The following is a 25,426-nucleotide window of genomic DNA, read 5'->3' on the forward strand; positions in this document are numbered from 1 at the left end:
CCGAAAAGAAAGAATTAATAAATAATTCCTTAAGTTGTCAGAGGATTTTCATTTGACCTCAACAGTTTTAACCTAAGAAAGAAAACTGTTGAATTAGTTATGCTTTGGTTTTGGTTTCTTACACAAAAATAATTTTCAGCACTTACAGAATAAGATAAAGCAGTGAAGAGCTCTATTTGGAAGTCCAACTCCCTAGACTTAAATCATTGCTCTAACATGAACTGACACCTTGGCTGCCAGGCCCCAGTACATCTGGCCTGTGGTTGGGAAACGAATGTAAAAAGATTAAGAAGCAACAGAGCACCAGAATCAACATTAACAATCCAAAGCCACTTTAACCAGATTGCAATGTGCTCTATGAGAAGCAGCAGCCAAGATCAGAAGTCAAAAATCAGCGCCCGGTAATAACAATTAAAATACCAACCGAATAAATAACAGCAAAATATATACAACTTATAGTAAAGAAAATAAATGGCATGAGGGGCACACAGTTGGCCAACTAGAACACTGAAACAGTTATCAAGGAATTACCCATTTTTAAAAAATAGACCATAAAAGTTCCTGGGCAAGGGTATTCAAATCATCACAGAATGCATAATTTTATTTAAACTATTCCTCAGAATAAATGAGGCTTTTCTTCTCCCCAAATAAGGCTATCCCTGATAACAAAAAAGAAAAACATATACAAGAATCTCACTTGAAGGATGCAAAAATTCTAAACGTTAAATGTAGTAATGGTTTAATATTATGAAATAGATTAGAATGCTGCATGGATTTTAAGATGGCAGTGACTATAAGGTATGTAACAGATTTGAAAAGAGTTGTTTTAATATGTCCACATATATTTCATTATATGTACATGACTTTTAAAGGCATGTCCCAATTTCAAAACCATTTAAACACTCTTTTAAAAAGCATTATACACTCTAGAAAATGCAGTAGTATAATTCATTAATATAAAATGCAACTTACACCTCATTTAAAAATATAAGTATATTAGATATAAAATGATACTCCATATTTAATAAAATATTAATATATATGTCAAACCATCAACATTAGCCTTTTTTCTCCTTACATAGGACTTGTTTTTAGATATATAATTATATTACACATGCAATCATATAATTTGCTTTATTTACACTTGACCATTTCATAAAGCATTTTCTGTATTAGCTATATATCATATATTACACATATATATCTACATAATATATATTATATAGATATATACACGTAATATTTATATTATTATATAAATATATAGGTATATGAGTACAGGTCTGTATCACATCAAGAGCCATACTTTCTTTAATAAAGAGCTTCTAAATTTCATAGACCAACATTGTAAACAATACAACTTTTAGTAATTTTCAAATAAATTCAAAATAAACCAAAATTCAAACTAACACCTTTTGAAACTTACGGATCTCCTGCAGCCAGTAGCAGCAAATATCTGGAAGGGATATGATCTGAGGGAAACACCGTGCTGGCAAATTTCACAGCCACTTGTCGAACTTGAACTTCAGGCTATTTGATGTGTAAACATATACAGACCACCCCAATCCAAAAAAGAAAAAGGAAAAAAAAAAATCAATTACCAGCCATTCATTCCAATCAAGATGAGTCTTCCTAACTGTAAACAATTCAAAATTCTAAGGTGACATTTTAATAAATATGTATCTAAATAAATTAAATAAATCATTTGTTCAAGATCTTTAATCATGTTGTTTAAGTCTTCCGGACAGTGGCGTTACTTAAAGAGTATTCTTATAATTTTAGAAGATCCTCCAGGTAAAGTTTAAAGACCTCCAAGGACCATAACTAGAGAATCTCTGTGCATCCTCAGCCCAAACCCTGGGTTCAGCGCCACTGTGACAGTTTCTAGCCACCACCTCTGCCACCCCAACTCTCAAACTGTCAGTCACATGAGTGAAACTCAGGTATTTGGCAGAAATTACAAACAGAGCCTACTTGGAATCCCCACTAATTTGAAGCTAAATACTTCCAATGTTCTCAGATTAGCTCAAAGCAGTTTCAACTACAGAAATATATTCAATTAACTGAGATTAATAATCTGTAACTACAAAGTTCAACCAGAAAAGCAGTTTTAGAATCTACTGATCCTGAAGCTTTATTCTTATGTACCTTCCCCAGGTCACTCCTCTAGCCACAAACATAAGTGAAATAAGAGAGACATTAAAAATATATATATTGTCCCACTCATTCTGGCATTCTTGCTATTTAGCATTCCTTGAAAGAGTGAAGATATTAAAGACTAGCCTAAATTACATAACTAACCTAGAGTTTGGTTGCTTTAAATGTTGTCTGTGAAAAGAAAAGAAATTAGCTTTGTCTTGGTAATAGTGTTACATGATTTGATCTGTGTGCGTAGAACCAGTATCTGTAAGTGTTTATACAAGCATCACACTTCCTTGTAAAGTTACCTAGAGAAAGTTTAAAGTATTCCATTCTAATGAGCTTCCAAATACACCTACACACCTTTGTCCATAACATATGACCATGAACCACATGCACTGCACACTAAGACCACTTGACAATAGGACTCCATCATAGTAAGCTTTCTGAATGTATATAATAGCACATTTAACCCTGTCATATTTTAATAGGAAGCAGACAACTTTCTGAACATTTAAAATTCCCTCAAAATATTAAATCATGTCAGTCTAATTCCATTAGGACACAATTTATATTAATCTCACTGACACTTTTTAGTATCATTCTGTCTTCCAATCTCCCTCTCTTCCTACTTCTAAAAATGTGGGACAAAGAACAGACTAAAGCAAATATATAATATTTTACATATTACATATATATATATATGTGTGTGTGTGTGTGTGTATATATCTACAGATATTCAAAATCCTCCTACAAATTCCCCTGAAAACCAAATAAAGAGGAAGAAGAGCATGTATGACAGTACTGGCTCACTTTCTAAAGACTCACTTTGACATATGGAATTTGTCTTTCATCCCTTCTGCCTTTCTCTGAAAATGTTACTTATCAAACTCTACCCCAGCGGACAGTAGTGCTCAGCTACCAGTTAAAAGACAAAACATTTCTAATTCGGAGGACATGGCATTAAGAACAGTTTTCCCAAATGGAAAGCTCTAAACATAAGCATCGCTATGAATACTACCACTCCTTCTCCCCTAAAGTCAAATTTTCATCATGAAGAATTAAAAATAGATCCTAAATCACAGCCCAAGTGAAAGCAAATATTCCTCTTAATTATCAAAAGTTAAGTAGCAATTCAAATTTTGTTCTTAAAAATGTAAACCGTATACTACCCAGGCTTTGTAGTTCACACGGACCTACCTTTATTAAGTACGAAGCCACAAGTGCCTCCATGAGAGTTCGCTGTGCCCCTTCCAAAGTACTATACGCTCCAACCATCATAGATAAAGCTTCTTGAATAGCAAGTCGAGTCTCAGGCTCTTCCTATAAAGATGATAAAAATGTTTCCCTCCCTATTGGGTTCCCAGGGGAACATCCAAACAGAAAGTATAAACTTAACAGCTGTTTCCCTACCTTACAAAGGGCTTCAAAAAGCTGCTGCACAAGCGCTATATCCTTAGTGAATAAATGCGGCATTCGACTGCAAAAGAATGTAAAAATATCGTTACTATCATAAATTTCCAAGAGATGAAAAAGGGAAAAAATGAAACTAAACACAAATTTTCCTGAACTCTCTGAAGACAAGGTCAGCATCATTATATTACCTCCTCCGAGAGCCAAAAATGTTTCTAAGTATTTAATTCTTTAATCCAAAAAACCCTTGATTAATACGCACATCTTCCAAATATCCCCTCTATAATATTCCATGCATTCAGTTAACATTTCTGATTTTAACATGAAGAAATAAGACCAAACTGTGATCTAAACTAATGACTGTCACAGAAAGGGGCTTTGTTACTTCATGCCAACAGACAAGGGACAAGGTTGGCTGACAACCCTGCACTATATCTACTGATCTGGGGTGGCTTTCTTCCAAACCCCAAAGCTCCTTTCACTGCAGAGAAGAGCAAGACCTGGTCTACACAGGCCAACACAAAACCTGCACTGGGAGTGGAAGCAGCACATGGTGCCACTGAGGATGCTTCATCTCTATCTCCCTGCTTCGAAATACAGTGAAGGAAGATGAAGCCAGGAGGAACTGGAATGAGGAAATCACATTAAGAAGAAAAAAAAATCTGTCAGGGCCACTCAGAATCATAAACACCATTCTCAGCAAAGAGAATCACTAGAAAAACCTTGATCACTGGGTTTATAAAGATTAGTGCCAAGTAGCAACAAAAACACTTAAGGTCAATCGAAAGTCTCTAGGGTACAAAAAAAGTAACCCATTATGACACAATTAAGTTCAAACTCTCATTTCAAGACCACCATTTAATACAGTAACATACCTTCAAATGTAAATTAAAATGTCTCACATCTTTTTCCTTCTACACGGAAGACATTTCTAAACAACCTATGACCATTAAATACATTGCCTTTCAGAATCACAACAAATTTATTCTCCACCATTATTAAATGCCACATAATTTTTCTCTGTTTACCAACACCATATCTCTCACTAAAAAAGAGTTTACTCACCTGGAGAGTTTTCCAACAGCTGAATATGCCATTGACAGTAGTTTAGGGTCCTTGAAATTAAAAAAAGAAAAGAAAGAAAAGAAAGAACAAAAAACAGACAAAACAAAAAATACAGTAAACAGTAAAACCTTTTCGCTGCAATTACATGCATTATTTTACTCCTTATTAAACCTAGGTCTCACTCTGTCTAACTACACGGTGTTAGCACCTGAACAACAACAAAAATGTCCAAACCCAGAATCCATCACACTACTAAAAGGAAAAACAAGACAAAACCTTGCATCCCCAATCGCTCCAAAAAGAAAATGCGGTGGTCATAGATATGAAAGGTTTCTCTTAGCTGGTGCTGAGTTCAAGATATTTCAACACTATGTAACCTCCAAACACCAAAGTTCATCTTCAACACACTAAAAAACATTAACTCATTAGAAAATACATCACCGGTCCAACAGACTAGGATCCTCCATCTCTCACCAAAATTGCAATAAACTGTGGTGTGATTTTCTAAAAATCTACACTGTAATGAACAGCTTTCTATCATATTTTCTACCATAAAAAATTAAGAGGGTCATAGTCACCAGGTGAATTAGTGAGGTTCTCTCCTCAAGATACAGATAGAGTTTTACATGGTTTTACGAAAACCAATAATCTGATTACTCAGAACACAATAAACTTCTACCAGTTAAAGTTTATGTGTTTATCCTAGGATTTGCCCTTCCACATCTAAATGGCTACTCTTACGGATTCATCTGTTGGGAAGATATGCAGATGTCACCTGCAGGTAAGGGGACTCACACCCTGTGGTTTGTCTGGCCTAACTTATATTTAAATATACAGCTTCTCCCCAAAAGCCCCGGCGCATTTTTATTTCTACCAATGACTCTAAAGGATTTCACTATCTATGCCATAAAATAATCTGAGTGGTCCCCTAGATTTTAACCATGCAAGCATCACTCAATAGGAGAAAGAAGCTATGAGAACCAGGCCTACTTACCACCCCCAAAGCACAGCTGCACAGTAAATAAAGGGCCTTTCACTAATAATACCTACTAACGTACCTTGACTATGGTGAACAATTTAGGTAGATTAACTCATTTAATCTTCACAGTAATCTAATCAAGTATTATTATTTTCATTTTTCTAATAAGAAGGTGCAAAGAATTTAAGTAACTCACCAAAGAACAAAACTAGGATTCAAACTCAGTTCTAATTTCAGATGGTAAGATCTTGATCTCACTATACTACTGCAAACATGCATTCATGTTTAGCTTAGGCTGGGGAAAATAATACTAATGAATATTGAAATATTCATTGAAATATTACCTTTTAAAGCAAATTCCTTTTAAATATTGGGGAAAAATGAGATTCAAAAATCCACAGTCCAAGGAATCCTCATTCCATTTAGCTTAAGGAATCAAAAATTTACTGAATGCATGTTTTGACAGAATTTCGAATCATTAAAATCTCAGCCCCATTATTTACCAGAGAAAAATATGAAAGAAAAAAAGTATCTTAGCCCCTGAGAATTAAGTTTCCCAACACAAGCCAAATCCAAATAGTCACATATGGAAATCAACATAAATTTCAATTCCTTTAATTCCGTTTTTGCACAATAGCTAGAAGTAGCACAGAAGGCACTGGCTGAAAAAATGCTATTTAAAGATACAGCAGGCTGGGCGTGGTGGCTCATGCCTGTAATCCCAGCACTTTGGGAGGCCGAGTCGGGCGGATCACCTGAGGTCAGGAATTCAAGACCAGCCTGGCCTTGAGATGGCCAGTAGAGATGGCAAACCCGTCTCCACTAAAAATACAAAAAATTAGCTGGGTGTGGTGGTGGCAGGTGCCTGTAATCCCAGCTACTCAGGAGGCTGAGGCAGGAGAATCACTTGAACCAGGAGCCGGAGGTTGCAGTGAGCTGAGATCATGCCATTGCACTCCAGCCTGGGCAACAAGAGCACAACTCCATCTCAAAAAAAAAAAAGGATACAGTAAGACCTCATATCAGTTTTTAACAGTTATTTCTCCCAAAAAAAGCAAAAAAGGGCAGTAATTTCTGAAATTTGTACTATTTCAAGTAAAAATGTTAAGGAACAGTGAAACTTTAACAAACTTTTAACTAACTACATTGACAGACCAGAAATATTATAGAAAATACTTTAAGATATAAAATGTTGATAAAATTTAAAAGACAAGTCACTTACCTCTTTGTATTCATTGATTAGCTTGGTGAGGCCATTCAAAAGCATTGGACCCAATGGCTTAATCTTGATTTCTGGACAGCTTTAAATAAAACACACATACACAAAGCAAGATAAGAATCTCATAACTACATATCTTTACAGATGATTACATACAATAATGAGAGACATAACCGAAATAAGTTAAATAATCTATTAAAATACAAAAATTTTTAAAGATAAGCAAACATGATTTCTTTCTAGGTAAGATGAGTAAAAAGATATACTTGAAGCACTCAATCATTCCAGCAGTTGAAAACTTTATAGTTAAAATAGTTAAAAACTTACGTTATACAAATATGATGCACAAATTGCAGGGATAATGTTCTTAACTTTGAATTCGTATTTGTACCAAAAAGTCCATCATACACCACCTATGTGAAAGGAAGAGTTGAGAACATCAATTAATAAAAATAAGAATATTTTTGAATAGTAATCAGAATTCAGCAGCAGACCTTTCGTACTACATCTCGTTCTTCAACGTTAATGCAGATACACATCATTAGCTGACCAACTTAGAAAGCCAATCAGAAGCTCCTATAAATAGTCTGTGGAGTAACAAACAATGGTTGATCTCACAAGTCTGCAAAGATTGTGGGTCTACCACACTGAGGAAACAAAGAGTACATACTGCAGTGGGTCACCACTCAGCTATTCCCTATGTTTCTTAATTATATGATTCAGGACAAATTCTAATAAAAGCTTCAGAGAAAACATACAAATGGAAATATTCTACAAGTGTCCCATTGGGGTAAAGGTGCTTCAAGAAGGCAAAACGATCATGTAGATGAGTCCTGTGCAGCATCCAGCAAGTTCAATATTAACCATCAACATCAAAAATATCTAAATCCCTCAAGTTCCTTTTTATGACAAAGATTACTTACACTAAAAACAAAAAAAAAACAAAAAAAAAACTCTACACTCTTGTTCCTAAAACTGCCAGCAGTATTCTGATCTTATTTAACAATAACATGTGAGTTACAGACTAGTATTATCTGTTTTATAATTGCCACTGTGCTAGGTACTAAGAGATATAAAAAAGAACAAGCACTCAATCTTGTTGAAGAGTTAAGAGATACACACATTAAAATGATACAGAGCCAGGCATGGTGGCTCACACCTACAGTCCCAGCTACTACGGAGGCTGGGATGGGAGGATCACTTGAGCCCAAGCATTCAAGGCCAGTCTGGGCAACATAGCAAGATCCTGTCTCACTTCAAAAAAAAAAAAATCCCAACACTTTGGGAGGCCAAGGCAGGAAGATCACTTGAGTCCAGGAGTTCTAGACCAGCCTGGGCAACATAGTGAAACTCCATCTGTACAAAAAAATACAAAAATTAGCCAGGTGTGGTGGCACATGCCTGTAGTCCCAGCTACTTGGGAGGCCTGGAGATGGGAGAATCACTTGAGCTTGGGAGGCAGAGGCTGCAGTAAGCCGAGATCATACCACTACTGCACTCCAGTCTGGGTGGCACAGCAAGGCTCTGTCTCCAAAAAAACCACAAAAAGATATAGGACAAAATATAATCAAGTGCTACATTATTTGAAACAGACTTTTTTTTTAGCTACTCGGGAGGCTGAGGTGGAAGGATCACTTGAGCCTGGGAGGTAGAGTCTGAGTGAGCCAAGATTGTGCCACTGCACTCCAGCCTGAGCAACACAGTGAGACCCTGTCTCAAAAAAAAAAAAAAAAACAAGCAAAGAAAAAGAAAACAGACTGAATGTGAGCCAAGACTAGAGGCAGGAAGGTAAGTTAAAAGAATACTGCAATAACCAAAACAAGAAGTAATAGTTTGAATTAACATCAGCATTATAGGCATAGAGAAGTGAAGACACTAAGAAGATGAAATCAAGAGGATTTGGCCACTGCCTTCAAGTGAGCTTTCAGTTAAGGATGACTCAGCTTTTTCACTTAAGTGACTAAGTTGCTAATGATACCATTTTTGGAGAAAAGCCATACATAAAAAAAAAAACCTTGTTTGAAAGGGATTATTACCATACATTTAAGATAAATGGAAGCCATATATAGTATAGGTTAAGTGTTCCTTACTGGAAATGCTTAGGATCAGAAGAGTTTTGAGATTTCAGATTTTTTCAGATTTTGGAATATGTGTAGATACATAAAGAGATATCCTGGAGATGAGACCCAAATCTAAAGATGAAATTCATTGACATTTTCTATACACCTTATGCACATAGCCTGAAGGTAATTTATACAATATTTTAAATAATTTTGTGCATGAAGTAAAGTTTTGACTGTTTTAATGCAATCCATCACATGAGACCAGGTATGGAATTTTGCACTTGGAGCATCATGTCAGTACAAAGTTTTGGACTTTGGAGCATTTAGAATTTCAGATTTTCTAATTAGAGATGCTCAACCTATATATATTTTCTGATAATTTTTTTAAAATCATACTGCAGCAAATTTAAGATAGAAAAAAAAAGAATCTCATTAATCTTGTTATATACATCAACCTACCCACTGAATATCCACTAACACAGTTCTTCCTCTAATTAAATAGACATAAAAGTTGCAGACAGGCCAATATTCTCTGGAAAAAACAAATTACCTGAATGTTGGCTGGGAACGTTTCAGCAGCTTGTCTAGAGCGGAGGAGATGGGGGACAATCTTTAACTTGACTCTCGTACTGACAGGGTCCCTTTTCAACTCTGGCTTCAGAACTGCACCCTGTTGAAAATATGCTTTATTATAACTCAGCAATTCAAAATTATTTTGAACTGAAAATGTCATGAGAATTCATCTAAATCAGTGGTCTCTCAAACTTTGTTTCAAGATCCCTTTACACTCTTAAAAATTACTGAACTCTCCAAAGAGCTTCTGTTTATATCTGTGTAACCTATCAATATTTACTATACTGGAAATTAAAACTGAGAAATTTTAACATATTTGTTTACTCAGAATTGTTAATAAACTCATTATTTTCAAAACTAACATTTTTATAAAAAATAACTATTTTCCAAAGCAAAAAAAATTGTACTGAGGGAGAAGCACTGTTTTACATTGTCTACTAATCTCTTCAATGTTCACCTTACTACAAGAGAAATGAATTTTTATATATTCTTCCGTATTCAATCTGCTATAATACATTGTTTTGGTTGAAGTAACAAAAATCTAGCTTGCACAGATATGTGTGGTTGGAAAAGCGGAGATGATTTTAGCTTTCTTAGGTAATTGTGGATATTCTTTTTTCATACTACACCAAAACTTGACAAATAATAATTTCTTAACAGTTAATTGCTTATTTTTAAAAAATGAAAAAAAAAGGTTAATTGCAATTTGGAGTTGAAACCATATCAATGAACTTTTGTATACTCTTACACTATATTCCACTGGTTATCTTACTCTGAATGGCTCCCTTGTCCTTATATGCTTTTGTAACATCATTCTTCATGTGCACAACACTGGCTCACTGAGTTAAGCAAATGTTTCTTCATACATACATTTTTTTACAAAGCCTGTGCTCATATCACCTGTGTTCTAACCGCATCAGAAAAATCCACTAAGTACTGATAAGCCATCAAATCACTGTGGTGAATACAAGTTTCTCAAAATTCTAATTTTTGCTTGAAAGCTAACTTTTATCATTGCCAATAAATCATGTTGTTTTTCTTGAAGTAACAAGCTCATTTTTTTCCTTTTAGAGAAAATATGTGCCAAATACCCATCTCGGTAGCTATAATTTGCCTGTCTACTCTTCGAGTAAAGTCATTTTTACTGCTTCATCAAGGATGTTCTTAAGTAAAGCTGTGTTTTATTCTCTCTTTTTTTTTTTTAAATGAGTACGTAACACTGAAGAATAGAATAACTGTTAGTCATCTGGTGACATGGCTTTGATGTGTGGTAGGAACCTAGCAAGTACACTCACCATTGCTTTTGTACCATGAGTGCAAATATTGACACAGTACAAAAAGAAAAGGCCTTCACAGACTGCCTAAAAGGTTTGTTGTGACCCTAAAAAGGTCCATGGAACACACTGTGAGAACCACTAATCTAATCCAACCCCCTTCATTTTCTACATGAAGAACATGAAGCCAGGAAAAGTTTTGTGATCAGCCAAACCTTTCCTCCCCAACACATTCATGTGTACAGCCATTTGGGGCTAGAATTCAGAGGTCCTGATTCCCAATTCATTGTTATTTCTGCTTTATCGCACTCAATCTAATCTAACCAGGGCTAATATTGATTTTTAAAACAAGTATTTATGGTTTAAAAAGCAAAAAAGCAGACAGGTGCAGTGGTGTGCACCTGTAGTCACAGCTACTCAAGAGACTGAGGCAGGAGCACAGCTTAAGCCCAGAAGTTCAAGTCCAGCCTAGGCAACATAGCTAGACCCCATCTCAAACAAAAAAGAGCAAGAATGCAAGCATGCAAACAAATAATCCTTGTATGTCTGGGTTTGGACCTGGAATACTTTTAAACACAGTGAACTAAAAAGAACTCACGTTATTAAGGCAAAGGTCTTACTTTGAGGCTTTAGAAGAACCTATCTTTTGTTCTAGATTCTAGACCAGAAGTCTGCAAACTATAGCCCACAGTCCGAATCTGGCCCACCATTTATCCTGATAAGGTCTATGAGTTAAGCATCAATTTTACATTTTGTAATGGTTAAAAAATATCAAAGGAATATATTTTTTAATACATGAAAACTACACGAAATTCAAACATCAGTATCCACAATGTTTTACCGGCACACATCCATGCTCATTCGGTTATGTATTGCCAGTGGCTGCTTTCATGTTACAAGAGTTGAGCAGCTGCAACCTGAGAGACCATAAGGCCTGCAAAGCCTACAAAACTTACAGAAAAAATTTGTCAATCCCTACTCTAGACAGTTTGTCACTGTTATTTAGGAATCTGAATTTACAACACCAGATCCAGTAAACTAAATTATCAGGTTTTAATTCATCTAAACTAGCATGACTTAAAACTAGCATTTTGTTATAGCACAGATTCAGCTTAAATGAAACTAGAAGAAAATGTATAAATACATAGTTCATGTCAACAAACTACTTTTTACGCTGATGTGAGAATAAATCAGAACAACCTACCTCTTTTGTCTTCAGTGGTATATCTCCAAGGTACACCTTGTACATCTTATTAATGATGGCAGGATTATTCCAGTCAATTAAGCTATGGAAGGTTTCAACACAGGTTGTTAAAATTATTTTTCCCCCTCCTTCAGTGATTTCAAAAAAATTATAGCCCCAACATTTCTTAACAAAAGAAAACGTTAGAAACACACAAATGAAATGGGCAATTGACATTGTAGAAGAGAAGGAAAAGAAAGGGACTAATTTCTATCAAAGTATGTTTTTAAACCAAAACAAATACAAATCACTTATCCCACCATGACTCAACAGATTATTGTATCCAATGGCACAATTTGGTACCACAAGAAAACTGGACACTGTTCCTACATAGATGGGTTCTCAGGCCAATGGCATGGAGCAACTCCAACAGAGCAGAGCTTTACTACACTTGTTCAAAGAGGCCTGGGGCAGGGTAGGATTCGTCTGTTTAACCATTTGGCAATTCAAAAGTGATAAGGAAAGTGACAAAAAAATTTGTACCCATGAAATTAAAGCCACATCTAGGAAGCTTGCAAGCCACCGTATTTCTCTAATGTTATATCACTGTGATTCCCAGCATCCCCCTCCTTCCTTATCTACCAGTACACACTTGCAGTTTTAATTCTGCAGAGTAGTTATGCTGCTATTAGTCACTAAGACTTAATTCTATTTGGGCCCCACAATAAGGTGAATTCAGATATAAGGTGATTGGTGAAGGCTGGGCACGGTGGCTCACACCTGTAATCCCAGCACTTTGGGAGGCCGAGGCGGGTGGATCACCTGAGGACAGGAGTTCAAGACCAGCCTGGCCAACATGGCAAAACCCCATCTCTACCAAAAATACAAAAATTAGCCGGGCACGGTGGTGTGTGCCTGTAATCCCTGCTACTCGGGAGGCTGAGGCACGAGAATCACTTGAATCCGAGAGGGGGAGATTGCAGTGAGCCGAGATTGTGCCACTGCACTCCAGCCTGTGTGAGAGAGCTAGACTCTGTCTCAGAAAAAAAAAAAAGATGATTGGTGATTCATTCCCACCCTCTGCAGCAGATCCCACCCAATCATTTCATAAACCTAGCAATAATGTAATCCTTCCTTTCATTTGACTGGTTTACCATACTATATTCTCTCTGCCCTTTGACATTGGTTCTGCTTTCAAGCTATCCTGTGTTTGTGCAAACACAACAGATGAAGCTACTTTTCGGATTTATCTTCTCTTTCATAGTTTATAAATATGCTTCTTCTTAGAATAGCCACAATTCTTCTATCCGCAGAGGCATTCTACAATTCTATTTTAGATATGATTCACCTACATCTTTCCTCAGCTGATTGCTACTAACTAATCCTCAAGCTCCGCCGTTGCTTTTCTTTCATAATACTTGTGGTTTAGAGATTTCAGACAAAACAAACACTTTAGTAAAACAAACTAAAAACTTAGTAGTAATTAACTTCATTCATATTTTGGCAAATATATAATATTCCATAAAGATACATACAGTAATTTACTTAACTATATCCCCATTATGGAAAACTGAATTTGTTTTCATATTTTAACAATGATAGAAAATTATATAATGAACAAATCTATAAAATTTTTCTAAATCTCTTTCTGCTTTTGAATAATTTCCTTAGGATAAATTCCCAGAATATTGAGATAAAAGGATAGAAATATCTTTATGATTCATTACTTATTGCAAACTGCTTTCCAAAACTTCATTTCAATTTATAATGCCAATCAACAGGGTATAAAAATAGCAGTTTTGGCCAGGCGTGGTGGCTCACGCCTGTAATCCCAGCACTTTGGGAGGCCAAGCTGCATGGATCACCTGAGCTCAGGAGTTCGAGAGCAGCCTGGGCAACATGGTGAAATCCCGTTTCTACTAAAAATACAAAAATTAGGCAGGCATGGTGGCCAGCACCTGTAGTCCCAGCTACTTGGGAGGCTGAGGCATGAGAATCACTTGAACCTGGGAGGTGGAGGTTGCAGTGAGCCGAGATCGTGCCACTGCACTCCTGCCTAGGCAACAGAGAGAGATCCTGTCTCAAAAAATTAATATATAAATAAAAATAAAAATCTCAGTTTCAATAGAAATGTAAATGGGTTTATCCACTGCTACTGGTATCCCATTCATTTTTCATTGACTTCATTCATTTATTTTTCATTGACTTTATTTCCTATATGGAATGTTTTCTATAAGTCTATTTCCTATCTGTATCTCCTCGTGTGTGAATTAGAATCTATTCAGCAACTCTTTTCATGAATGTAATTTTCACCATATTAACCATAATACATATATAGTCTTTATTAAAAGTAATCTCAAATGGTTTGAGACAGAGAAAAAAATAAAAATTAGTAACTTCTTGGAACTGACCCTTTTCTTAACATCAATTCTTTAAGTTCATCTACCTAGCCAAAAGTCTCATTGATTGTGATGACATTCCTAACCTATTCCAGCTATAAACAGCATCTCCACACAGATTTTCTTCTCTGTCTTACACAGAATTCAACTCTTTAGCAAACTTTATTACAAACTAGGTATATTTAATAAACTCCTCTAAGTTGAATGCCTCATTACAAAAAGTCCTTAAAAAAAAAATGTGGCAAGTAAGTTTTTAGAAATCTAGTCCTTTCAATCTTGAAAGCTTACAGGGAAGTAGTTACCTCTGTTTGCTTTTCAATTCCAGGTCTGCTGCCGTTGCCACACTGTGGCGTGTATCACTAGAGGCAATCACCAAGTGGAGAACAGCTTCGAGTTCAGGCACCTGTTCAGCTTCTATGAATTTCACGATTCCCAATTTGCACTGTAGATAAATGAAGGGAAGGAGAAAGAACAGTCAGGGGAGCAAAGGACACCCACGCAAAGTACTGCTTAACATATCAGTGTGGTCACAAGCCAAAGATGAGCAGTAACAACAGTAGCAGCTCCTACTTAGGCTTACAATGTGCCAGGGACTGTACTAAAGCACATATATTCATAATTTCACTTAATCCTCACAATCTAATAAATCAATCATTATACCCATTTTTTAGCTAAAAATACTGAGGCAAGGCTTAAAAGATTAAGAGACACTGGTAAACAATGAAGGCAGGATTCAAACCCAAGTCTCTCTGACTCCAAAATCATTATGATACACAGCCTCCCTAGTGAGGTTACACAGCCTCTCTAGAGTGATGAAGTCCTGAAGTCCAAATTTGGGGCCTCCAGATAAGAGGGTGGTACACTAGGAATATAGTGATTTTTCTGACAGTTCAAAAAAGAAATAAACAACTCACATTCTATGGAGTTTCACTCTATTGCTTACATACAAAGGATATGATTTCAAATGTTAGCTACTCAATGCAAGTGAAATTCTAATCAAACAGTTTTCAATTTAATTGACTGGCTGAAATGAAACAGACTAGAGAGATTCTGCTTAGAACTTCATGCAATGTGAAGATGCTATGAATTTCACTACAAATGACTCTATTTAGCTTCCCAAGTAGCTAGGGTTACAGGCATGCACCACCACGCCCAGCTAATTTTCTATTTTTAGTAGAGACGGGGTCTCACTCTGTTGCTCAGGCTGGTCTCGAACTCCTGGCCTCAAGTGATCCACCCACCTCAGCCTCCCAAAGGGCTGGGATTACAGGCGCGAGCCACGACACTCAGCCCTTTGATTTTTAATTTCTCTACTATTCTTAACTACTTGAATATTTACATTGTTTATAATTAGAAAAAACATGTTTTCCTTGGAAGAAAAAGTATAAAACAAAGAGATATTTTAAAATTAGAGGAAAATAGCTTTCATCCCTGAAACTAAACTGTTCGTTTCAGCACTAGATTATGAAACTGACAAAACACATACAGACGCATATTGGCAAATAATGACCACTTTAAGATTGTAATTGAACAATAACAATTTTTCTCCAGCATTTGTAGCTTTAACCCTTAGATAATCCTAGGTTCAAAGCCTGGTACTAAAGGTGAGATCCTGATAAATCTCAAAACCTCCATGCCTTTCAGAAAATGGAACTAACAATTTCTATACCTTACTGGGTTGCTGCGAGGGTTAAACGAGATATTGTATTCAAAGTACCCGGTACTGTGCCTGTCACATAGATTGCACTCAATAAAGAGTAGCTTCTGTAATTCTTTTTTTTTTTTTTTGAGACGGAGTCTTGTTCTGTCGCCCAGGCTGGAGTGCAGTGGCGTGATCTCAGCTCACTGCAAGCTCTGCCTCCTGGGTTCACGCCATTCTCCTGCCTCAGCCTCCCAAGTAGCTGGGACTACAGCGCCCGCCACCACGCCCAGCTAATTTTTTTTTTTTTTTTTTAATTTTAGAAGAGACAGGGTGTCACCATGTTAGCCAGGACAGTCTCGATCTCCTGACCTCGTGATCCACCCGCTTCGGCCTCCCAAAGTGCTGGGATTACAGGCATGAGCCACTGCGCCCAGCCTCTGTTAATTCTTTACCTTTCTTACTTACATAATAGTTTAAGGAGAAAAAAAAAAAGATCCATAAAACATGAAGAAGGAAATCAAATCAATTATATCCCTCACTCAATAAAACATTCTATAAATTTGTGAATGGCAAGAATGCCCCACTTGCCTCTTTTTCCCTCTCCTGGGAATACTGTTTTACTCAATGGTCACTTACATTTCCCAAAAAAAAAGGGATCAAATCATTTAGACTGCCATGGAGAAATAAAGGAAAGATTAAAAGACTAACCCATGTTGCTTGAATTCCAAAATAATTACATACTGATCTCATCTGCTCTTCCCTGAAGTGCCTGATGACACAGACACAGTAAGGCACCTTCTCTGTAGAGCACCAGTCATTTTTAAAAGCTGCTCAGAGAACACCTGTCCTGTTTAAATCCAGAATAAAATTCTTAATGCCAATTTTTAAATTCCCAAGAAGTAATATAACAGGGAGTCATGCTTTTCCCCACACTGTCACCTGTGAAGTGCTGGGGCTCCTCACTTTACATAAAACATACAGCCCTTAAAAGCTGAATAATGTAAGAAAAATTGTATTTTAACTGCACCATAAAAGCTAGATGATAATTTAACTTATAATTTAAAAATTAAAATTACAAAAGTTAAAAAATAAAAAAAAATAAAACGACAGAAGTTAAACATCTTCAATTTATAAGTGAGCTGTGTTTTATACTTGAAATATGTAAGCAGTATTAGAAAAACAAAACAGCATGTCCCACTCCTCCCTGCCCCTAGGGCTTAATAAATAACTAGCATGAAAAGAACACATTACATCAACTGCTTCTTTCAAACATATTTCACTGGAGAGCCTGAATATACTAGAATTATGTTTTATATGGTTCATGAACTTCATAGGGGCAAGTGTCCACAATCAAGTACTATTATGAGCAAGCATTGTGTGATACCTGTTCCAATTGTTCAGGTGTCCATGGGTTATCACCAATAACTCGTTTGGCTGCATAAAAGCTCATTCCTGGAGGAGGCTGTGGGATTCCAGAACCTCCGCCACTGTTTGAAGAAGAACCCTGTGCTGAAGATGAATTTTGGCGACTCTGGGATTCATTTAACACGTAACTGGAAAGGAAATAACACTTTAACCCTCTATAAATACAAAAGCATTTACATCTATATATGTATACAAAACATTCAATCATATACTGTCCTCCTACTGTATTTTACTAGAAGAATGAACACTTGAAATTAAAATTTCATCATAAAAAAAATTTTAAGGTATCTAGAAAGGGTATATCTTCAGCAAATTAACCAGAGAGCACGTCATTTAACTTGGTTACAAATGAACTACAACTGTTACCAACAATGAATATAATTATTTTCATCACTCTCAATCTATAAATGATTGCTCTAATGGCTACTCCAGAATCACCACATTTTGAGTTTTGAGCTGCCAAATATGAGGAAAAGTTTGTTGACAAAAGAGACTGGGAGGAGCTATCGTACTATACCCAAAGCAGAGTATTTTTACAGTCGTTCTCATTTCTACGAAGTTGTAATTCACCTTCAATCCTCCCTGAACTGAGGTCTTTATCCCCGCATTAGAAAACCCACTGAAACCTCCAAACAGCCACATAAGCACATAAGCACGTACCACATAAGCACATAAAGTCCCCAAAATGAAAAAACTCAAAAGGGCCCAAAGAAGAAAAGTTACACAAGAACTGACTTTTCCCATTACATGTTCAAAGCCCTTTGCACCACCTCGGTTAATTTAACATCCCTATTTCATTTTAGCTTCTATGGAGGAGAAATAAGATCTCCAAGAAATTCATCTTGATCCAATGAAACTGGTATTACTTATCTACAAAATGAAGTTTTTGATATAAATATTAATTCAAATCTCTTAAAACTAAAGATCTATGCTGATAAATTCCATTATCATATTGGATATTGTAATAAAATATCCACTATAATAAAGGTTCAAGAAAACACTTAGAACCTGATTGGATAGTAAATTATTCCACATTACTTACACGTCATATTCATTCAATTCCTAAATTTATCTATTTTTAAAAAATCTCTTAAGGAATCGCTTTAATGTTATTATATAAATGACCCAAGTTCTCATTAGTAAGAAAAATGTGAGGAATCACTGGCTTGGTTACATCATGTTCCTAAGGTAAATCTGAATTTCAAGGTTTATCTACCAAAGCCATCATCACCTGTCATTCTGGCTGCCTCCTGATTTAACAAATATAAAAAGAAGTTTTTTTATTTCTAAGTTATAGCAAGACTGGTGGCATTAAGTAAATCAATCAATAAGTTAATACATCTTAATACTGCATAAAATATCCTAAGGCTGGGTGTGATGGCTCAGGCCTACAATCCCAGCACTTTGGGAGTCCAAGGTGGGAGGATCACTTGAGTCCAGGAGTTTCGTGTGACCCCCTATCTCTACAAAAAATACAAAAAAATTAGCTGGGCGTGGTGGTGCACGCCTGTAGTCCCAGCTACTCAGAAGGCTGAGGTGAGAGGACTGCTTGAACCCAGGAGGTCAAGGCTGCATTGAGTTACCACTGCACACCAGCCTGGGCGACAGACTGAGACCCTATCTCAAACAAACAAACATCATCCTAAACACAAGACAGAGGAATATAAGGAGATGTAAGATCGAGTCTCTGCCATCTGGAGTAAGCTGAGACAGTAACAACCTAACACATGTAATAGCATCTGCCATTTTATCAGATGCAAAGAAACTGCTGAGAAATAAGAAATGATAGAACAGGTGGTGAGAGTGAACATGGAGTGACTAAAGGCCCAGAAAATTGGGCTTCCAAACAAGAGGGGCAGGAGGAGAACAAATTTGTTCATCACACCGCATGAACTCTCATTTCTGGATTGAGAAACAAATGATATGGAGCCCCACATGCCTAGCTTACCATGTACACATATTTTTGTGATCAGGAAAGAAACAAGATGAAAACAGCATTTTGGAAAAATTTATCTGGCAGATGGACAAAATAAGTAGACCAGAAGTAGATCACAATCTGGGCTCCATGCCAGAGACCAAAGCTACACGAAACAGGTCTCAACTACAAGGGGCTCACCATCTACTAGGGGAGATGGAAATGTCTACAATGCAGCAAAAACACACAATGGCCATATAGGTGGGTGTTTCGTGTTTTTATGACACAGAAAATAGTGCAATTGTATCTGCCTAGGGCAAGAAATTTGTCAGAGACAAACGGAGTTGACCTTTAAGCCACTTTGGGATGCTTTTTTCTTTTTTTTTTTTTTGTTTTTGAGACAGGGTATTGCTCTGTCACCAGGTTGGAGTGCAGTGGCATGATCATAGCTCACTACAGCCTCAACCTCCCAGGCTCAATCAACACTCCAGCCTCAGCCTCCCAAGTAGCTGGGACTATAGGTGCATGCCATGGGGCCTGGCTAATTTTTTTATTTTTTGTAGAAATAGGATTTTGCCATGTTGCCCAGGCTGGTCTCAAACTTCTGGGCTCAAGGGATCTGTTCCGCCTCTGCCTCCCAAAGTGCTGATATTACAGGTGTGAGTCACTGCACCTGGCCAAGATGCTGTTTTTCAAAGTGTCTTTTTGTTGTTTTCTTTCTTTCTTTTTTGAAGAAGCATTCTAAGCAGACAGAAAGGCATTCTCTTAAAAATAAACAGCAAGGACACATAAGCATGCATGAAATGCATGAGTGTATTAATGACTGGATATGAGAAACCAAGGATTTTAAGGTGTTGCCTGATGAGATCTGTGTTTTGCAAATCAGGAAAAGCATAGAAAGGGGGTGTAGAAAGATTTGAAGAAGTGGAGCCGCTGGGAAAGAAATTATGACAAGAGTTGAAAAGAGGCAAAACTAGATGATAGCAGTGGGAAGAGTTCCAGACACAGCAAGGAGAAGGAAGGAGGCATTATGCAAATGATATTGCAGCAACAAAGAAGAGAAAAGCTGGAGACAATTTATCATTGTATGGCTAGGTGGCAAAGAGAACCATCATAGCATTAATAGTAAATTTAAAAGAGAAACTTTTTTTTTTCTTGAGAGAGTCTCGCTCTGTTACCCAGGCTGGTCTGAAACTCCTAGCCCCCAGTGATCCTCCTAGCCCCCAGTGATCCTCCCACCTTGGCCTAAGAGGAACTATTTTTATGGGGAAAGACTGATTTCATCTTAGGCAGGTAGAGTCTAAAATCACAACGGCAACTCAGCATTTGTAAAGCCGATAAGCAGTGGGGCTGAAGTTTAGAAGAGGTTTAGAAGAAAAAAATCTTTGTAAATGTAAATGCATGTTGAGATGCATTCATTTACTAGTGAGAGTTTAATCATTTAAAATAGTTCTTAACTCCCCATAGTAAAAGCAGTCAAGAACAAGGTTGCTTTGTTTTTATTTTTTAACTCACCCATAAGGCATCAGAAGGACATCTAGCATGAAGTCCAAAAGCAGCTGCACAGTCTTTGGTTTCTCAGCAAGATTAAACGGAGAAGCTGATTTTGATGATTCAACAGGGTATTTCATGTGAAAAAGGGTTGGTATTAAAAGATGCATTAAGCTGAAAAAACAATTACATTTATTGCAACTACTTAAAAAATGAGATTTTTATACATGCAAAACACAGACAAAACAAAAATCACATAACAAAAACTGGCAGTTTTAAGCAAGAAACATTCCTTTTCAACACCACTGATTTACAAAGTCCTAATCTAGGGACTGGCCTAGAATTCTTTTTTATTGAAAGCTCAGTGTATTGAGTGATGATTAGCATTTAGCCAATCTGGCTCATGACTAAAATTATCCGAAAAAAATACATCAAATGGGCTCAGTATTAATATCTGAAGTTTCCACAAGAGATTTTATATGAAATATTAAGTAAAGTTCAACTTACTTGTCTTTTCAAAAAGAATTATTTTCCAGGCCGGGCGCGGTGGCTCATGCCTGTAATCCCAGCACTTTGGGAGGCCGAGGCAGGCAGATCACGAGGTCAGGAGATCGAGACCACAGTGAAACCCCGTCTCTACTAAAAATACAAAAAATCAGCCAGGCGCGGTGGTGGGCACCTGTAGTCCCAGCTACTTGGGAGGCTGAGGCAGGAGAATGGAGTGAACCCGGGAGGCGGAGCTTGCAGTGAGCCGAGATCACGCCACTGCACTCCAGCCTGGGCAATAGAGTGAGACTCGTCTCAAAAAATAAAAATAAAAATAAAAAATAAAAAGAATTCTTTTCGGTCAGGCACAGTGGCTCACACCTGTAACCCCAGCACTTTGGGAGGCCAAGGTGGGTAGATCATCTGAGGTCAGGAGTTCCAGACCAGCCTGGCCAACATGGTAAAACCCCATCTCTTCTAAAAATACAAACAGTTTGCCGGCCATGTTGGCAGGCATCTGTAATCTCAGCTACTCAGGAGGCTGAGGCAAGAGAATCACTTCAACTTGGGAGGCAGAGGTTGCAGTGAGCCAAGATTGTGCCGTTGCACTCCAGCCTCGGCAACAGAGTGACACTCCGTCTCAAAAAAAAAAAAAAAATTATTTTCCACAACTAAAGTTATTCTAAAAATTAAAAATCAATCATATTAATATTTTGAATACAACATTAAAATTTCCACTGCATGAATTTAAGTAACAGGCCTCAGTAATTCCTTTCATTAACACCTTTTGATATTCTTAAAACATCTGAAAACAATTTCAAACAGTGCTTGTAACGTCTATTAATTTTACTTGTAAACTTCTGTATTACACTATTTCTTGAAAAATGAATATGCTCTAAAAGGTGAACTGAAAACGTAATTTAACTCCATCTTTCCTCTACACTTCTGCACTCTTCATCATGATTCTCACTATGACAGAGCTACAACAAAGAACTTTTGCCTAAGCCTAGAAACAAATGATGTTATCTAAAACCCTTTTCACCTCACCAGTTCCCAAAATAATACAAACGAGTGCTCTGTTCCTTAAGAAAACCACTGTGAAACTTTATATCTTCCAAGATAGAAATGTTTTGATGCAAAGGATTTTTAATTCTAATTTTTGCAATCACGTAAAATTAACTGCTTCAAGATAACTAGCCAAAAAAATGCATAGACTTAGATAAATGTTAGTTCTGCACATTTTTCAATGTTCCCATCAAGAAATTTTATGATAGTATTAACAAAACAGTAACTTTGAGGTACCACGGAAAATTCTATTATTTGTCAGCTAAAACAGCTCAAGACCTCCCATTTGCTCAAGTAAAACCAAATATGTGAACTAATATTAGAAAGGCAGTTGTTGACTCCTGTAGGAGGGAAATTAGATAATTGAGGAAATCATACCTATCCTGCTGTGGCTGAGGCTTCCCTTCCATGGCAGTAAGAAGCGTAGGGGCCAGCTCACACTGTTTTTCCACTGGTAGGCGAGGATAGCCCATTTTAACATAAATTATAGTAAAATTCTAATGCAATAAGAGAAAAGCAAGTGAGTGTGAAGGAAATATTCTATGATTTCAATGAAAATAAATCATTGATAACTTAGAGAGTTATGGTTACAACAAAGACATTGTAAACGTGACTCATCCTCCCTCCATATTTATTGCACCTTTACCAACTACTGTATCTCTGAGGAAGAATTCCAGTTCAACTTATTCAAAATGCTTGCTTTAAAGTAGGCCTAATGTGAGGTAGCATGGACTAATCTAAAGCGTTCATATATGCAATTTCTTATCGTGGAGAAGAAAGAAATAATCAACCTATTTACACCTACACACTACATATTAGCACCAGATCTCCCAGTCTGTTGCATTAATCCTTACAAGCTACGAGGAGATCAGGTGTTGACAAATCCTAGGCTGCCATTTCCCACTGGTCAAATGACTAAAACAAACTTAGTATACTGCAGCACTCTGTGGTTCCTCACTCCAGTAACTCACCAATGCATGATGACCCAAAGGAAACTGAGTGCTGTGTGTTTCTGCAAGGTCGAGCATCCCAAATTTGAAAATCTGAAATTCGAAATGCTACAAAATCTGAAACTTTATGAGTGCCAACAAGACACAAAAAGGAAATGCTCCTTGGGGCATTGCAGATTTTGGATTTGGGATGCTAAATCAGGTTAAGTATAACGCAAATATTCCAAAATCCAAAACACTTTTGATCCCAAGCAATTCAGATAAGGGATACTCAACCTGTATCACTATAATCTGTGTGAATACTGGATTTTAAGCAAACCCATAAATACGCATCTGGATTTACAGATAAGATTAAGATTTGCTTTTCTGAAGCTTTTTAATTTTTTTTCCCCCAAGATGGAGTCTCGCTCTGTCACCCAGGCTGGAGTGCAATGGCACAATCTCAGCTCACTGCAACTTCCACCTCTGAGGTTCAAGTGATTCCTCTGCCTCAGCCTCCCAAGTAGCTGGGACTACAGGCACGTGCCACCACGCCCGGCTAATTTTTGTATTTTTAGTAGAGATGGGGCTTCACTATGTTGGCCAGGCTGCTCTTGAACTCCTGACCTCATGATCAGCTGGCCTCAACCTCCCAAAGTGCTGGGATTACAGGCATGAGCCAACGTACCTCGCCTCTGAAGAATTCTTTAATAAAGTAAATGGGCTTCATAAGATTACTTCTTTAAATAAATTATATTTGGCATTTTTATTGGCACACAGTGTTCCTATTTGCTTAAAGAGAGGAAATGTGTAATTGAGCCAAATATCCACAACAGACACAGACAAAATGACGTCTGGACCAATAACAGGCTCCAAAAGGTTTGTGACTCCAGATGTTAGATAAGAGTCAATCGATTCTGCCTCAATGCTAGGAACTACAAGCACCAGGAAAAGAACATCACCTGCCATCACACAGCATCAACATTTTTTACATTTAATTTTTATGAAGACAACACTTTAAAAGGAATGTTTCTTACCAGACTCAGATTTACTCCACTTTATAAAAAAGATATCTTTCTGAATACACACATCAAAAACACAAAAGATTTTTTTAAATTCACTTTCATGTATCTTCTTGCCATTTTACTGATTTTTTTCTTCCACTATGCTTTATTCGTGCCCAAGCCATATAACATTTCCCTCTATTCAGACCCATTTCATATAGTCTCTTACCAAAAATCAAATAATTCTTTTATATAACAACATACCTGAGAAGTCATTTCACCAACATTCCTTTGCCCAATGTAAACAGCTATTCATTACCCTGCTACTGTAAAGTAGCATTTCCTCTGGATTGGTACTCAGTGGAAAAACAGTGTGTCATTTAAAAAAAAAAAAACTCATGTTTCATTTAGAAGTGGTCTAAGGTGAAATTCTAAGCTTGCCAATATGTTGATGACATCTAATAAATGTTAGGAAAGAAAATTTGCTATAAGTCAGAAAATATTCCAATACAACACTCACTGTGACAAAGGAAACTGCAGCAGGGTCCTGGTACTGAACCAACAGTGTCTCTACTGGAAGTTGTATTTTGGGGCGGCTTTTTATACGTTTATTCAGATGGACCAGCAGTTCCATTACCTAAAATACAGAGCGATGGGAACTGAAGTTATTGATCATATCTTAAAAACCACTCATCCATTTCTCAGATGTTGTCTATGTTAGTAAATAGTAGCTACTTTGTTCTTTTAAAGGGTGTAAATTTTACATCCCAGAAAGGAAGTATACACTACATGAGTCTTTGTTCAAAAATACTGTCTCCCAAAAATCTATGCACTAGTGAATTTCTTTTTTTCTTTTTCTTTTATTTCCCAAGACGGAGTCTTGCTCTGTTGCGCAGGCTGGATTGCAGTGGCACAATCCTGGCTCACTGCAACCTCCGCCTCCCCTATTCAAGCAATTCTTCTGCCTCAGCCTCCCGAATAGCTGGGATTACAGGCGCACGCCAGCATGCCCAGCTAATTTTTGTATTTTTTCACCATGTTGGCTAAGCTGGTCTCGAACTCCTGACTTCATGATCTGTCTGACTCTGCCTCCCAAAGTGCCAGGATTACAGGCATAAGCCACTGCGCCTGGCTTTTTTTTTTTTTTTTTTTTTTTTTTTTG

At 36.9% G+C, this 25,426-nt stretch overlaps 1 protein-coding gene across 4 annotated transcripts in view; it reads right to left on the reverse strand.

Annotated features, from left to right (window-relative positions):
* Positions 1 to 25,426, reverse strand: part of ECPAS (Ecm29 proteasome adaptor and scaffold) — a 122,101-nt gene that overhangs the window by 56,893 nt on the left and 39,782 nt on the right. For all 4 annotated transcript variants that reach the window (XM_024252121.3, XM_063714360.1, XM_009244745.4 and 1 more), the window contains 13 exons: positions 24,785 to 24,901; positions 22,710 to 22,828; positions 20,805 to 20,954; positions 17,334 to 17,502; positions 14,610 to 14,749; positions 11,930 to 12,011; positions 9,429 to 9,548; positions 7,143 to 7,228; positions 6,819 to 6,897; positions 4,618 to 4,667; positions 3,553 to 3,619; positions 3,340 to 3,462; positions 1,427 to 1,530 (listed from right to left, as the gene is read on the reverse strand). In XM_024252121.3, the coding sequence (XP_024107889.2) occupies positions 1,427 to 1,530; positions 3,340 to 3,462; positions 3,553 to 3,619; positions 4,618 to 4,667; positions 6,819 to 6,897; positions 7,143 to 7,228; positions 9,429 to 9,548; positions 11,930 to 12,011; positions 14,610 to 14,749; positions 17,334 to 17,502; positions 20,805 to 20,954; positions 22,710 to 22,828; positions 24,785 to 24,901 (1,406 nt within the window). The remainder of the gene's footprint in view (positions 1 to 1,426; positions 1,531 to 3,339; positions 3,463 to 3,552; positions 3,620 to 4,617; positions 4,668 to 6,818; positions 6,898 to 7,142; positions 7,229 to 9,428; positions 9,549 to 11,929; positions 12,012 to 14,609; positions 14,750 to 17,333; positions 17,503 to 20,804; positions 20,955 to 22,709; positions 22,829 to 24,784; positions 24,902 to 25,426) is intronic.

Source organism: Pongo abelii, chromosome 13 (genome assembly GCF_028885655.2).
Source record: "Pongo abelii isolate AG06213 chromosome 13, NHGRI_mPonAbe1-v2.0_pri, whole genome shotgun sequence".
Taxonomy (NCBI): domain Eukaryota; kingdom Metazoa; phylum Chordata; class Mammalia; order Primates; family Hominidae; genus Pongo; species Pongo abelii.